The following is a 15,487-nucleotide window of genomic DNA, read 5'->3' on the forward strand; positions in this document are numbered from 1 at the left end:
TCTTGGTATGGCTTCCTGCTCTCATAACAATAAATACTAAAGAGAAATGCTGTTTTTAAAGCCTAATCTAAGAGTCCATATGAAAACTTCTGGCAAAGTTAGCATGCGCAGTCTGTTCATTAACACTCTTACTGTACCTACGTAAATCATGAGATCAATTCTAATAAGATCAGCTTTACTTTGTGATTTAAAAAAAAAATCTTTAAGAAAGGCTGTTTTTGACCTCCAAAGGAGTCTGTGGAGAAAAAGAAAAGACTACGCACTGTCTAGAGGATACCCCTCCAAGTTTTCTAAACCTAACATTTCACTTATCTCGATTCTAGCTTTTCATGACCTTGAACTATTTCATGATTATTTGAAGTAGTAGCTAACTGATGTCACGTGAAATATGCCCATGAGTGATATTTTCAATAGTCTTCCATCCTAACCTGTGAGGGGAAAAACAGTGTGGCCTCAATGTTCCTGGTCTTTACATGTGTCTTTTGGATTATGTTTTTTAAATTGTGATCAAAGATATATGACAAAATGTATTACTTTAGGAAGTGGTGCTGTAGCTCAAAGTGGTAGAGCACTAGTCTTGAGCACAAAGAGCTCAGGGGCAGCACTTAGACCCTGAGTTCAAGCCCCATGACAAAAAAGAAAAAAGAAACTGTAAGATAGGGTTCCAGCTGGCTAAGGCATAGATATGAGAGCTTATCTCAGAAATAACTAAACAACAAGGGTTCAAGATGTAGATGGAGTGGTTGAGTGCGTGCCTGGAAATCACTAAAGCCCTGAGTTCTATAAAGAAAGAAACTGATCAATGTTATTTTAAGTGTGCACTCAGAGGCATTAAATACATTTGTATTGCTGTGTAATTATCCCCACCATAACTGTAAGCTGAAATGTTCTATGCAATAAAAACACTATCGCCCTACACTTCTCGCTAGATTTTTTTCTTATTTATTGTCAAAGTGATGTACAGAGAGGTTACAATTTCATACGTTAGGCATTGGATACATTTCTTATACTGTTTGTTACCTCCTCCCTCATTCCACCCTCCCTCTCCCCCTCTCCCTTTCCCCTCAGTTGTTCAGTTGGTTTACACCAGTTTTGCAGGTATTGCTTTTGTAGTCATTTGTCTTTTTATCCTGTGTCTCTCGATTTTGGCATTCCCTTTCACTTTCCTAGTTCTAATACCAGTATATACAGTTTCCACTGTACTCAGATAAGATATAGTGATCGTGCAGGTACAACCACAGGAAAGGGATACAAGAGGATCATCAACAATAGAAGCTACAGTTTCACATGGCATGTTGAAAGTAATTACAACAGTGATATAACACTCGTTTCCATAACATGGAGTTTATTTCACTTAGCATTATCTTATGCATTCATAGAGGCAAAGCTATTAGGCTCTTGTGATCCTCTGCTATGACTAGCCTAAACCTGTGCTAATTATTCCCTATGAGGGAAACCATAGAGTCCATGTTTCTTTGGGTCTGGATCACTTCACTTAGTACAATTTTTTCCAAGTCCTTTCATTTCCTTACTAATGGGGCAATGTCATTCTTTCTGATAGAGGCATAAAATTCCATTGTGTATATGTACCACATTTTCCTGATCCATTCATCTACTGAGGGGCATCTGGGTTGGTTCCATATTTTAGCTATGACAAATTGTGCTGCGATGAACATTGTTGTGCTGGTCGCTGGATTTTTTTTTTAATTTTTGTTATTATTCAGGTGCCAGTGGCTCACACTTGTAATCATAGCTATTCAGGAAGTTGAGATCTGAGGATCACAGTTCAAAGTCAGCATGGGTAGAAAAGTCTGTGAGACTCTTATCTCCAATTAACCACCAGAAAACCAGAAGTGGCTCTGTGGCTGAAAGTGGAAGAGTGCTAACCTTGAGTGAAAAAGCTCAGGGACAGTGCTTAGGCCCTGAGTTCAAGCCCCCTGACCAATGAAGGGGAAAAAAAAGTATTGTTATTATAAAGGTGATGTACTGAAGGGTTGCAGTTATGTAAGTTAGGTTTAGAGTACATTTCTTTTTGGATAATGTCACCCCTTCCATCGCTCTCTCCCAGTTTTTGGATTCTCTCTTTGATCTGATGCTAACCTCTTCTAGTCCCTCACTATGAGTGAAATACAGTCTTTCATGGTGCCACTGGCACCTGGCAGCTAAAATACAAATCTTTTAACACTTATTTTCATATTCTGGTGAGACATGATTATTATCTCTTTCTGAAAAAAATTAAAATCTTTTTAACCATTTCATACTCTAGAAGGACCAAGTTAGTACCTAAATGAGTGAAGAGAGTTGGAAATGATAAGCCATGTCACTAATACACTTAGCCTAAAGTCGCCCAATGTCCGGATTTGTCCAGGCACCAAGAGGGGCTGAGGAATAATTGTGTTTTTTTGGGGGGGAGGGGGCATTGTTTGAACTCAGAGCCTAGGGCTCACTTGTGCTTTCCTATTTGAGCCATGTCTTCAGCCTGGAGACTTAAAACTAGGACAAATCGACCACACCAATAGCACCTGCCTCATCTAAACAAGACTCTTAACTCCTACACGGTTGCATCCTCTATTTGTATTTGTGATGTGTGTGTGTGTGTGTGTGTGTGTGTGTGTGTGTGTGTGTGTCTTCTCCCCTCCCACCCCAAGCCAGGCATGCAGCTATTTTTAATTACTTGTAAATAATGGCAACGACTTATTTCAAACACATGGGCAGCCCGTTTAAATGGCTCCAAACTGCACTGAGAAAGAGTGGCTGAACCCTTTCCTTCCACCCACCCCGACACGTGGGGTGGCTCCCACCGTCAGGAAGACAGCCGCTGTGAAGGCTGGCTCACGGGTTTTGGGGGTGCCCACCCATCTGTGAAGCAGCCGAGGCTCTGCTCTCATCACCCAGGAACTGGAACCCCCAGGCCATCTCCATGCCCCCCCCCCCCCAGCTCTGTGTTCTCCAAGGCCACGGTTTCCCCCCAGCCCGCCCGGCCCGTCCAGCGCTCTCAGGTGCTCGGCGACGAGGCACGGGTGGGATGCGGAGAGCGCGGTGGGGAACGTGGAATTGGGGCCTGTGTGCGTTCAGCCCCCCCAAGCCGGCGCGACTGGAGGAGACCCGAGCCCAGGTCCTGGCAGAAGTCCGTGGGGTACGCGGGGACCGCGGCCTGGTCCTCCCCCTCTCCCAGGCGGCTCCCGCCGTGCGCCCGCGCACCCCGGCCCGCCTACCCAACCATTCCCCCCCCCCCCCCCCGGCCCGCCCAACTCACCAGCTGTCCCTGGAGAAGGCGCGCAGGAACCAGATGCCCGGAGCCAAGGAGGAGCGCATCTTGCCCGGCCAGTACCCGAGGCTGGAGTCCTCGGAGCCGGCGTGCGTGTGTGGCCGGGGCGGGAGGGCGGCGGCCGGGTTTAAATGCCCCGCCGGCCGGCCCGCCCCGGCCCGCAGCCCGGGGCCCGGAGCCCCCGCCCCTCGCACCTGACGCCCTGTGGGTCGGGCCCGGCGCGGGGCCGCTGGCCATCCTCAGCCTGTGCCGGCTAAGCACCTGCGCTCTCCGGCTCGGCCTCCCTGCCCGGGCCCGACAGCGTCCACTTCCCTAGGGCTCCTCTTTCGGCCAGGCACATTTTTTTTTTTGGCGGGGGGGGGGGGGGATGTCCTTTCCCGCGGGGAGGGGGAACCGAAAATAGCCACTGCGGTTGTCACCAGCTCAGGGCAGCCGTCGCTTCTGCCACAGCTGGGCCCGCAGTGCCCCCTATCCGGCGAAGCAGTGGCCCTGACAGTGTCCCAGCAGCTCACACCCACGGGCCCCATTCTTGCTGATCTCAGTGTGGACGTCCCCCTCCCTCCCCCACCCCCGTGAGCCCAGGACGTTCTGTGGGGTGGGAGGCTTCGGGTCCTGCCCCTCTGTGTCTCCAGGACTACTTACTGAGCCGGCAGGGAGCCTTCCCCACTTCACCGATCCCACCCCCACCCCCAGTCCTCCACCGTGTCTCCCCTGCTCTTCCTTTCTGGAGGAAGAAGGCCAGGCAGCCGGGAACTGCTGCTGGGCAGGGAAAGAGACTGGCGCTGGCATGAACATTTCAAGGCATGTTTCTACCTATAAAAAGAAGTTATGGGGCTGGGGGTGTAGCTCAATGGTAGGGCCTCTGCCTAATGTATAAGGCCCTAGGTTGATGGGAAAAAGTACTGTGAGAGCCTTGCGAACTAAATGGGGTGGTAAGGGAAGTGTTTGTGTGAAAAATAAACTTAATAAGAACATAAAATGGGAATGTGTCAGCCCTAACTCCACCTGCCCCTCACTCCTAGGAGTGTCTAGGTCTGCAAGCAAGGTCAGGGAAGTGAATCAACAGCCCCACCAAGCAAGGGAGGACCCAGAGGAATGGGCTGGGTTGGCGCCAGCGCTGGCATCAAGCAAAAAGTGGGTAAGCACACTTGTAAAACCCTAGGTTAATGCTAGCAGGCAAGGGCACAGGTCTACTGCCAGAAACCAAGAGGGCAAAAAGCCAAGGACAGCAGTAATGGAGTGGAGAAAAAAAGGCAGTGGACACAAGTAGCAGACTGTGTGAGGGGCTGAAACGCCCAGAGAAGAGTTATCTCGAACAGCAGTTCAAGCCAGATCCTGAACCACTGAAGTCTTTCAAGTCAGTGAGGTGGGTATTACCCAGGGTAGATGACTAGTTTGCCTGGGGCAATCTCAGGAGAGATACCTGCTGATCCGGAATGTATGATGGACACCTCTGGGGTTGGTAACCCCAGGTTAAGCCCACCCCCCCACTTATTAAAGAACTCCAAATACACTCGAGTGAGCTGGCACCCAGCTCAACCATCAAGTTACAGTACAAATGAACCAAATGTTGGGCACTGGTGGCTCATGCTGGTAATGCTAGCTACTCGGGACGCTGAGAATCATGGTTCAAAGCCAGCTCCAAGCAGAAAAAATCCATAAGACTCATTTCTAAGCAGTAAGAAGCTAGCTCACTTTTTTTTTTTTTTGTCTATTGTGGGCCTGGGTGCTGTCCCTGAGCCTCTTTGTGCCCAAGGCTAGAGCTCTACCACTTGAGCCACAGCGCTACTTCCAATTTTTGTATTACACTGTGTGTGTATGTGTGTGTGTGTGTGTGTGTGTGTGTGTGTATTCCTGAGCTTGAACTAAGGGTCTGGGCACTGTTCCTGAGTTTTCTTGCTCAAGGCTAGTGTTCCACCACTTGTGCCACAGCTTCACTTCCAGCTTTTTGGTGGTTAATTGGAGATAACAATTTCACAGGCTTTTCTATCTGGTTGGAAAACCACAATCCTCAGATTTCAGCCTCCTAGTAACTAGGATTACAGGCATGAGCCACCAGTGCCCAGTTCATGTTAGGCCTTTTAATTGATACCAAAAAGAACATGTGCTTGGAGTTGGGCATTTGTGTCTCACATACTCACTACTTCCACAAACCTTAGTTCCCACTTTTTTTTAATACAGGTAATAATACAAGTTGGCTGTAAAGCATTAAAAATCATGTATATAAAAATGTGTAATAGTGGGCTGGGAATATGGCCTAATGGCAAGAGTACTTGCCTTATACATGAAGCCCTGGATTCAATTCCTCAGCACCACATATATAAGAAAAGGCCAGAGGTGGCGCTGTGGCTCAAGTGGCAGAGTGCTAGCCTTGAGCAAAAAAGAAACCAGGAACAGTCCTCAGGCCCTGAGTCCAAGCCCTGGGACTGGCAAAAACAAAAACAAAAACAAAAACCACACAACAAAAAGTGTAATAGTGCCTGGCCATGTTATGTATGTTTGATAAGAATCATTAAGTGTGCATGAGCTTACATAATATATTAGGATTAGCTATGACTACACTATGAGAAAATCCAATGACCATAATAAATGAAAACAGAATATAGGGTTCAAAAGATCAGAGTCCTTAAAAGAAGTTAATGAGTATAACAGGTTTGACTTGCAAAAACCCTTAATAGTATGTGTTTATGTATGTGTGCATAAACAATGTCACTCATTGATGATTGTAAACATGCGTTGAACATAAAAGAAGCCATTGTCTTAAATGCCAGATGCTGAAATTTCACAAGGAGAGTTCCTGTTAAATCCCTCCCAACCAATACAGTCAACAGATAAGCAAGGTGACAATGTATCCAAAAGGATTTTGCTTCTCAATGAATGCTAATGTTCTTAGCCTCCTTGGCAAACAGCTTCAGCCTTGATAGAATTAGCCAAAAATAGAGGTGTCCGCTTACTGAAAACTACAATGATAATTAATAATGGCCTGAAGGAGAGGCATTAAGAGTGCCAGTGATAGAAGGTAAGAAGACAACCTAAAAGCAACCTAAAAGAATGGAAGAGTAGGGATAGGGAAATGGTTAAATTCTAATTTGCCAACGTTTCTTTAGAAGAAAGATGCAAGGGTTATATGGCAATAAGAAAAGTGAAGGGGCCTCAGGCAGCCTCTTCCCACAAGCTGGGGACAATTTTTGGTTGCTCTAGTACTTGAAAGCAATCATCCATTCATTTACTCATTTGATAAATATTTGTTGTCAGCTATGTGCTCAGGATGCAAGGATGAATAAGATAAGCATAATCTAAGTTTAAAGATTAAGCCAAGGGGTGATGGCTCATATCTGTAATCCTAGCTGCTCCTGAGACTGAGATCTGAGGATCAAGGTTCAAAAGCAGCCTGGGCTCACAAATTGGAGAGATTCTTATCTCAAATTAGCCAGCAAAAAGCCAGAAGTATAGCTATGGTTCAGGTGGTAGAACACCAGCCTTGAGCAAATGAAACTAGAGGATAGAACTTTAGTTTTGAATTCAAGCCCTAGTAATGGCACTTTTGCGGGGGGTGTAGGGAGGGGGTTGTGGGGCTTGAACTCAGAGCCTGGCGCTGTCCCTGAGCTCTTTTGCTCAAGGCCAGTGCTTTACCACTTTGGAGCCACAGCTCCACTTCCAGTTTTCTGGTGGTTAATTGGAGATAAGAGTCTTATTTCTGACCTGGCTCGCTAGTATAAAACTGTGATCAGCCTCCTGAGTAGCTAGGATTACAGGCATGAGGCACCAGCACCTAGCACAACTTTTTTAAAGAAATAAATGTAAATTTTTCCTTTCAAAATTAATGCTGTGGAACAGTATGGCCACTTGCCTTTGTCGATTCAAGTTAACATCTAGCTCACTCTTATTGATGTAGCAATCAGTGCCCTATATCTCAAATAATCACAGCTTTAAAAAAAATTATCAAATACTTCCTCTACTCATCTGGGTGATAAGGAGATAGTACTCATCCCATTCTTCAGATAAGAAAATGTAACTTGCAGAGGAAAACAGCCATGCCTGAATCACACAGACAACCATGAGAGAGCAGTACCAGCTTTTCATGGCTCCTCCACTTGTGGAGGAGATTCCTTCTTAGCACCTGGGATCAACTTCTGTCACTGTGGCCCCATTCAGCCGCAGACCTGTGAACTTGCCTTTCTGCCTTACTCTATCACATTCTTGAATCGACAGGTAGGAATACGTTCTTATTGTCACGTTGTGAAGTAAAAGGAATGAAACAGGGAGAACAGGTTGAACAAATGAACATTGGACATTAGGTTCAACAATCGAAAGCAAGGAACTTCAAAAACTAGAATGGTTCCTCATAAACAAGGACTGGGAGGTCTCCAAGGAAGGAGTTTTACTAGTAACATTAAAAGTCTCAATATCTGCCGGGTACCAGTGTCTCATGACTGTAATCCCAGCTACTTAAGGAGTCTGAGATCTGAGGATCACAGTTCAAAACCAGCTTGGGAAGGAAAGTATATGAGACTCTTATCTACAATTAACCACCAGAAAACCGCAAATGATGCTGTGGCTCAAGTGGTAGAGTGCTAGCCTTGAGCTGAAGAGCTCAGGGACAGTACCCAGGCCCAGAGTTCAAGCCCCATGACCAAAAAAAGTCTCAATATACAAAGCAGCCCTTCAGAATAAGGCTGAAGGCATTTCTGCAGCCCCTTGATGTCTACAGGAGCAGTCAGGTTCCAGCTCTGGGAAAACTCTGACCCATTTTTCCATTTCCTCTGTCTAGCAAAACCTTCATCTAGAGTTTCTCCATAGAATTCTCTAAAACTGAATGGTGCTGTGGCTCAAAGTGGTAGATTGAAAACATTGAGCAAAAGGGCTCAAGTACAGCACCCCAGGCCATAAGTGCAAGCTCCAAAAACAAAAACAGCAACAACAACAACAAAAAAACCCAATGAACTTGCCAGGTGCTGGTAGCTCACACCTGTAATCCTAGCACAAGATACTCTTTTTTGATCAAAACTTGGGGAAAGCTGTAGAAAAGTTTTATATTTTAATAGGAAATTCTGTCTTCCATAGAGGAAACTCCTCCAAAGTAATCTCATTTGAAAACAATTTTACACATCTTTATATTGTAGAAAACTAGAAAGAGGCTGTTTTGCTTCCACGTGGACATTCAATTCAGCATTTCTTTATCCACATGTGTGTATTTTCTTGAAATCAGTTAAAATATCTACTTCATGAATAAAACCTTCAGCAGATGTTCATTTTTGACTGGGAGTCATAATTTTTTTCTGAATTATCTCAACAATTATAGGCAATTATGTAGGATAGAAACCTATGTGCTAGGGCGGGGAATATGGCCTAGTGGCAAGAGTGCTTGACTCGTATACATGAAGCCCTGGGTTCCCCAGCACCACATATATAGAAAACGGCCAGAAGTGGCGCTGTGGCTCAAGAGGTAGAGTGCTAGCTTTGAACAAAAAGCCAGGGACAATGCTCAGGCCCTGAGTCCAAGGTCCAGGACTGGCAAAAAAGGAAAGAAAGGAAGGAAGGAAGGGAGGGAGGGAGGGAGGGAGGGAGGGAGGGAGGAAGGGAAAGAAAGAAAGAAAGAAAGAAAGAAAGAAAGAAAGAAAGAAAGAAAGAAAGAAAGAAAGAAAGAAAGAAAAAGAAAGAAAGAAACCTATGTGCTAAATGGCTATAGGTAGACTAGAGAATAGTATGGTTGGGTAGGAGTTAGTGAGAAAGCAGGTAAGTTTTCATACAGCTGGTGGTGGTATTTTGTCTTAAGAGGGAGTAGGCCTTTAAGACTAATTCAAAAGACATTTCAGGCAAGCAAAAGGCCAGTTAATTCTAAGGGACATTCCTGCCAACTAACACAAATGCTAGCACTCAGTTCAAGTCCCAAGGAGAAGCCATCAACCACATAAGACTGAAGCACAGTCAGTACCCAACTTGGAACTGATCTCAGTGAATCTCCCTATAATCATCTTCCCAGGCAAGGCTCAGCTGTGTGAGACACAGAAGCATGAGGCACACTAGATGAGTGGCTCATCAGTTCAAAGCAACAAGTCCTGAAGGGAGTCAATGGTCAAGAAGAAAAACGAGTAGAAAAGGGGGTTCAGAAAGTAGAAAACACATCTTTACTGACCATGTTCCTTGATCAATAGCTATTCCAGGCTGAGCTGCCATAATGTCAATCTGTTAGGGTAATAACAAATATCACTTAAGTCTTCAGAGACCCAGGACTAGCAGCTGAACTGCTGATTCTTCTTGTGTTGCTTCAAGCTTCAGTCCTGCACCACTTCATTCTTTTGACCTTCCATTGTTAATCTCAGTTCCGTTCCTTCCCTGTGATTTCCCCCTCCTAGCCTTGCTTGTCGTAAGTCTCCTTTATTTGTTGCTAATCCTTTAAGAACAAGGGGCTAGAGCTACATGGACAAAGCATCCTGACCTTAAGCTGTTAGAGAGGTGTATCACAGTCAAGTTTTATGTTTAGGATATAAGTCCTAATGAGCTTTACGTATAGCAAATAAGTCCTGAAATAATGTATTAGTTACCTTTATGGCAAATGCTTTGAACTCCTTATAGAAAACCCTATGCCCACCTGGGAACAGAAGGTAGGCCTGCTTTCCTTTGAACTATAAGTCAATCCTAGCAGTATGATAAGGTGGGTGGATCTCAGTTAGATGAGGGTACCTATAGCTTTGAACCAGGAAGGATTTAAACACAAACATCAGCTAACCCTCAGGTTGAGCAAGAGAGCGGCCTGACTTACAATTTAAAGACACACCCATCTATTTGGCAAACTCTTCCCTTAATCTTCACCTTAAAAAAAAAATCTGATTGTACGGAGCAATGAATAAAATCAAATAACCAAATGTAAATCAAATGCTATGCCATTGTAACCTAGGGACATAAAAACTTCTCTTAAGCAGTAAAAGGCCAAACGGGATGTACCTGTGTTCCTATACCCAATTAGCTCATTCCCAGCAAAAATATCTGAGCCAGTAAGGATTCCATGTGCAGCCAATGTAGGAGAAAAAGGCCTCGCTTCTTTAATTATTATAAGAACAGCATCTACAATGACAGGGGACATGAAATGGTAGTGATAATGAGGATGATGCATAGTAGTAGTTCGGATATTCACATCTAACATTTACTGTGCCAAGCATTCGGCTAGCACAGAATTCTCACAGAATTTTCACAACTCTGAATTAGCATTATTAGTCCCATTTTACAAATGATGCAGTTGCAGTTCAAAGACCTTCAGTAACTGGCTTTAAGTCACATAGCTGACACGTGATAGCCGGTGACCAGTCTCTGCGTGTGCGTGTGTGCGCGCATGCGCGCGCACTGCTCCTGAGACTTGAAATCATGACCAGGGCGCTGTCCCTGCGTTTATTTGTTCAAGCTAGCATTCTACCACTTGAGCCATGGCTCCATTGCAGTTTTTTTTTTGGTGGTTAACATGGATTTTCCTACCTAAGGCTGGCTTTGAACCGCAATCCTCAGATCTCAGACCCTTGAGTAGCTAGGATTACAGGTACAACAGCGTCCAGTATGACCAGTCTTAAACACAGTACAAGGTATGTATGGCACAGCTGTAGAGCCTTTGGAGAGCAACAGAAGAGCTCTAATATCAAAGAGCAACTTTATGTGTGTGCTAGTAGCAGGGCTTTAACTCAGGACCAGGTGCTTCCCTCTTAGCTTGCTGAAGGCTGGCACTCTACCACTTGAACCACACTTCTACTTCCAGGTTTTTGGTGGTTAGAGATAAATGTCTTTCAGATTCATCTGTCTGAGCTAACTTTGAACCTCACGCCTTAGGTCTCATCCTCCCGAGTAGCGAGGATTACAGGAGTAAACCACTGTTGCCTGGCTTTCAAAGAACAACTTTCCCATCTCTAGAGATTCTATTCAATGCAAATTTTTTTCTTTTCTTTTTTTTTTTAGCCATTCCTGAATTCAATGACATAAATATACTGTCATCTTAAAGTTTCAAGGCCCTCTATTAAATTACCATTTGTCCTTTTTGTCTTGAATATCTCATGTCTCATGTTCTCTGTGGTCTTACAGCCTTTCTCCCTCTACTTTTATAGACCTAACAATTTTCCAGCAGATATACTTTATAACCAGGAGACAAGCTGCCTATCTGATTACTCTGGGTATGAGCTGTTGGGAGCTTCCACACAGACCATGTCTCTGGAATGAACCTAATTTATATTTCATGAGTTTTTCTTATAGAAAGGTCATAAAATGTTGTAACCTCTAGGTTCAGTTACCACCTAACAATAACTAGGTTAGAAGTCTCAGCACTGAAGAGTAATGGAAGGACAGAGATGTTGGAACAGTCATTCCAGACACAAGGCTTTTTATTTTTATTTTTTAATAAAATGCCTTTACAATTCAAACATACAAGATAGAGTGAACAGTAAGATGAGACCTACAAACTTGTCACCAGAACTATTATCACAATTCTGCTTCACTAACTTCATCTACTTTTTGGTCCCACCTTATTAAAGTAAGTCTCAGGACAGATTATTTCACCCAGATATGTCTTAGTATCCATCTCTATGTAGATGTTTTCTTATGTATAACCACAAGCCATCAGCACACCTAACCAAATAAATAGCATACACTCTATTAAAATTCTCCTAAGTGCTTCCAAGCTAACCTTCCAGACTGCTCGGTCACATCGGGACCCAAATAAGTTGCACACATATTTGGTAGCTATGTTTACAAACCTGTTTTACTCTAGAACCATCTCCCCATTTAAAAAACTTAGGCCATTCACCAACAGCAGAAACTTCATCATTTCCCTAAAAAATGACTCAGGTTCTAGATTTTTGCTTCCTCGGGGTATAATTTACTTCTCCCTTTTCCCTGCAAATGGAATTCTCAAGGCTTTTCTTTTTTTTGTATACTGGTCATCATGTAGACTAGAAAATGATCTGTTTTCTCAATCCCCTCATGGATGGTATAATAAATTCCATTCTAAACAAATAGAAATTAACTTGCCAAACACAACAGACTCCTGAGAACATTAGGGCTTAACTGTCTTCCAGAATCTATTTTTAAAAAGCTGAAAAGGCCAGGCATGGAGGCTTATACCTGTATTCCCAGTTACTCAGGGAGCGAAAGCTGAGATTGGGAGGATAATGGTGCAAGAACAGTTCAGGCAAGAGGTTAGTGAGGCTTTACATCAAACAATAAAGCTAGATATGGCAGCACGCATGTTATGTCATTCCAGCTATTCAGGTGGTGTAAATAAGAGGATTATAGTCCCAACTGGCCAGGCAAAGCACAAGACCCTATTCAAAAATTAACTAAAGCAAAAAAGGGCTGGTGGCAGGCAAGGCCCTGAGTTCAAATTCCAATACTATCTAGAAAAGGATAGGAAGGAAAAAAGGAAAGTTAGCTTAGAGGTTGATCATATTCGATTGCAACCTTTTTTTTTTGTGGGGGGGGCGGTCAAAACCAGTTTACTGAAGGCAAGAAGTATACACCATCTGCCTTTCTCTTTCTCAGTGATGCTAGGATGGATTAGTGGGTTCAGAGAATGACTATCTAGTAAGTTTAGCCACTAATAGATGCTACAGCTGTTTGTGCATGTGTCTGTGACAAGCACTGAGTGTTAACTTCTAACAAAAGTGATCTCATCTTGAGATCTTGGAAGAGATGACTCATGAGATACAACATTGAATTGCCTTAATCAAAAAGAACCAATTTGATGTGTTTTCCTTGACACCTTCCCTTAACAGTTCATTCCCACCTCAAGAAAGCTTTAAAGACTTAAATCAACCAATTTACACTCTCCCACCCAGAAGAAAGGACCCAGTATGCCTGGGAGCACTAGTTTTTATCTTCAGTATTTTATTTCCAAATTGCTCAAATGCTTTTTTGTCTTAAGAAAAAAGTCTCAAAAGCTATCAACCGCTGGCCACCAAGCATACTATGCTCATTACACTTAAAAGAGAAACTGTAGGAAAACTTTTACTTCCAAAAGTGGAGTATAAGTAAACAGAGAAAAATAATATCTGCTACCTCCTTTATTATACCTTAAATGGTTACACAATATGAAAGTAGAAGCTTCTAGCCTGCACCTAGTTGTTGACAAGTCTCACTCCTACCCATTATAAAAGGGTGAGGCCTGGACAATTAAGTAATATACTGAAACAACACAAGGGATAGGATGCAGAAGTTTCTTAAATCAAAGCAACTAAAACAAGCTGACTCAGGTTGGACCGGCTTGGCAAGTGGGTCCTATGTGGTTTTGATGATTGTTAGTACAGAAACCTGGTACACTCGCTACTACCACAATCCTAAATCTGTCTCCATCCCATACATGGCTCCATCACCTGGCATAGATTCTGAAAATGAATAAAGTTCCCTTGTGGGTTAGAGGTAAAGCTGAGTTGTGCCCCCTTAACTCTTGGTCTCCTATGCCCTTCTGTTCTGCCTTCGTGTTCTACCTGGACCCATAGAAGTTGATCTACTCTGATACGATCAGTGTTGGAGTTACGGTAGAGGAGAAAGAACACAAGGAAAACCTACCACTAGTCCAACAAGAGAAATTAACTGAAAAAAATGCGAGCCAAAGTATGAAACAATTAAAAATGCATAATTAAAAATTAGAATGTTAACAACAGTAATACCAGAAATGGAAGTCACTTGGTATAAATGTCTTTTTTTTTTTTTTCAGTCTTGGGGCTTGAACTCAAGGCTTGAGCACTGTCCCTGGCTTCTTTTGCTCAAGACTAACACTCTAACACCTGAGCCACAGTGCCACTTCTAGCTTTTTTCTATATATGTGGTGCTGAGGAATCAAACCCAGGGCTTCATGTATACAAGGCAAGCACTCTACCACTAGGCCATATCCTCAGCCCCAAATGTCTTATTATAGATGAGGAAAGTATTGCCCAAAGACATTATTTGCTGAAATCAACAGTGGCAATGAGCAAATAGAAGCAAAGCACAATGATTCAGAACAGTTTTTCTGAGGAAAGATTACAACCATTAGGCAACACAGCTAATTATACAGAATTACTACTATCCTTTGAGAAGTCCCAACTGCCCTGCTCAGATATGATCTATAGAAGGCTGGGAAAGGCTCTAGATCATGTCTGACTATTATCATTTTGATTCTGTACACTGATTACTGGGAAAGGAACCCTATGTCATTGATTGTGAGGCATGGCCTTCACACTTCAAATGCACTGAAAGCAAACAGACCAAAAATCCCTTTAGGGACTAGGCAATTTAGGAAGAGAAAAACAATCACTAATTAAAATGTATGCCATCCAGCTATAAATGACTATCATGAACAAAAAGTGGAAAAGGAGATAGGGATTACTTGTATTGGGGAGTGGGTGAGAAGATCACATTTTTCAAAGACAATGGAGACAGACATTGGTGGCTCACACCTGTAATCCTAGCTATTCAGGAGGCTGAGATCTGAGGACTGGGGTCCAAAAACCAGCCTGAGCAGAAAAGTCCTTAAGACTATCTCCAATTAGCCAGCAAACTATTGGAAAATAGAGGTATGGCTCAAGTGGTAGAGCACCAGCCTTGAGAAGAAAAAGCGAAGGGAGAGCAAGATCCTGAGGTCAAGCCACAGTAGCAGCGCATGCACGAACACACACACGGATATTTCAGTAAGGACTTGAAGAAGTTAATGCAGAAATGTCTCTAGGCAGAACAAGTAGTAGGTGGAAAGGCCTTAAAGTGAAACTATTCCTGCAATGTCCAAGGGAAAACAAGGTCAAAGTGGCAAATAAGAATGAGCAAAGAGGGGGCTGGGGATATAGCCTAGTGGCAAGAGTGCCTGCCTCGGATACATGAGGCCCTAGGTTCGATTCCCCAGCACCACATATACAGAAAACGGCCAGAAGCGGCGCTGTGGCTCAAGTGGCAGAGTGCTAGCCTTGAGCGGGAAGAAGCCAGGGACAATGCTCAGGCCCTGAGTCCAAGGCCCAGGACTGGCCAAAAAAAGAATGAGCAACTTCTGAGTTATCCTTTGTATTTTGTAATTGTTACTATATTGGAGGCAAATACATCAAGGTTTTATATAGATTTACTGAACAAAGTTTTGAATTAGTGATATTCTGTGATACTAGTCTTCATAATAATTTGTCTTTTAGAAAAAGGTTTTTTTTTTTCTGTAGTAACAGAAAGCAGTTTTGATTTCAAGGTGAAGACGAGGATTTCATTTTCTTTGGTATACTCGAACAA

At 43.5% G+C, this 15,487-nt stretch overlaps 1 protein-coding gene across 2 annotated transcripts in view; it reads right to left on the reverse strand.

Annotated features, from left to right (window-relative positions):
* Positions 1-3,388, reverse strand: part of Slc37a2 (solute carrier family 37 member 2) — a 31,080-nt gene extending 27,692 nt beyond the window's left edge. For both annotated transcript variants that reach the window (XR_007210527.1, XM_048343718.1), the window contains exon 1: positions 3,257-3,388. Coding sequence is in view for 1 of the 2 variants with exons in the window: in XM_048343718.1 (XP_048199675.1) it covers positions 3,257-3,315 (59 nt within the window). In the remaining variant the exon portion in view is untranslated. The remainder of the gene's footprint in view (positions 1-3,256) is intronic.
* Positions 3,389-15,487: the final 12,099 nt, after the last annotated feature.

The sequence above is a fragment of the Perognathus longimembris genome, chromosome 3 (genome assembly GCF_023159225.1).
Source record: "Perognathus longimembris pacificus isolate PPM17 chromosome 3, ASM2315922v1, whole genome shotgun sequence".
NCBI lineage: Eukaryota > Metazoa > Chordata > Mammalia > Rodentia > Heteromyidae > Perognathus > Perognathus longimembris.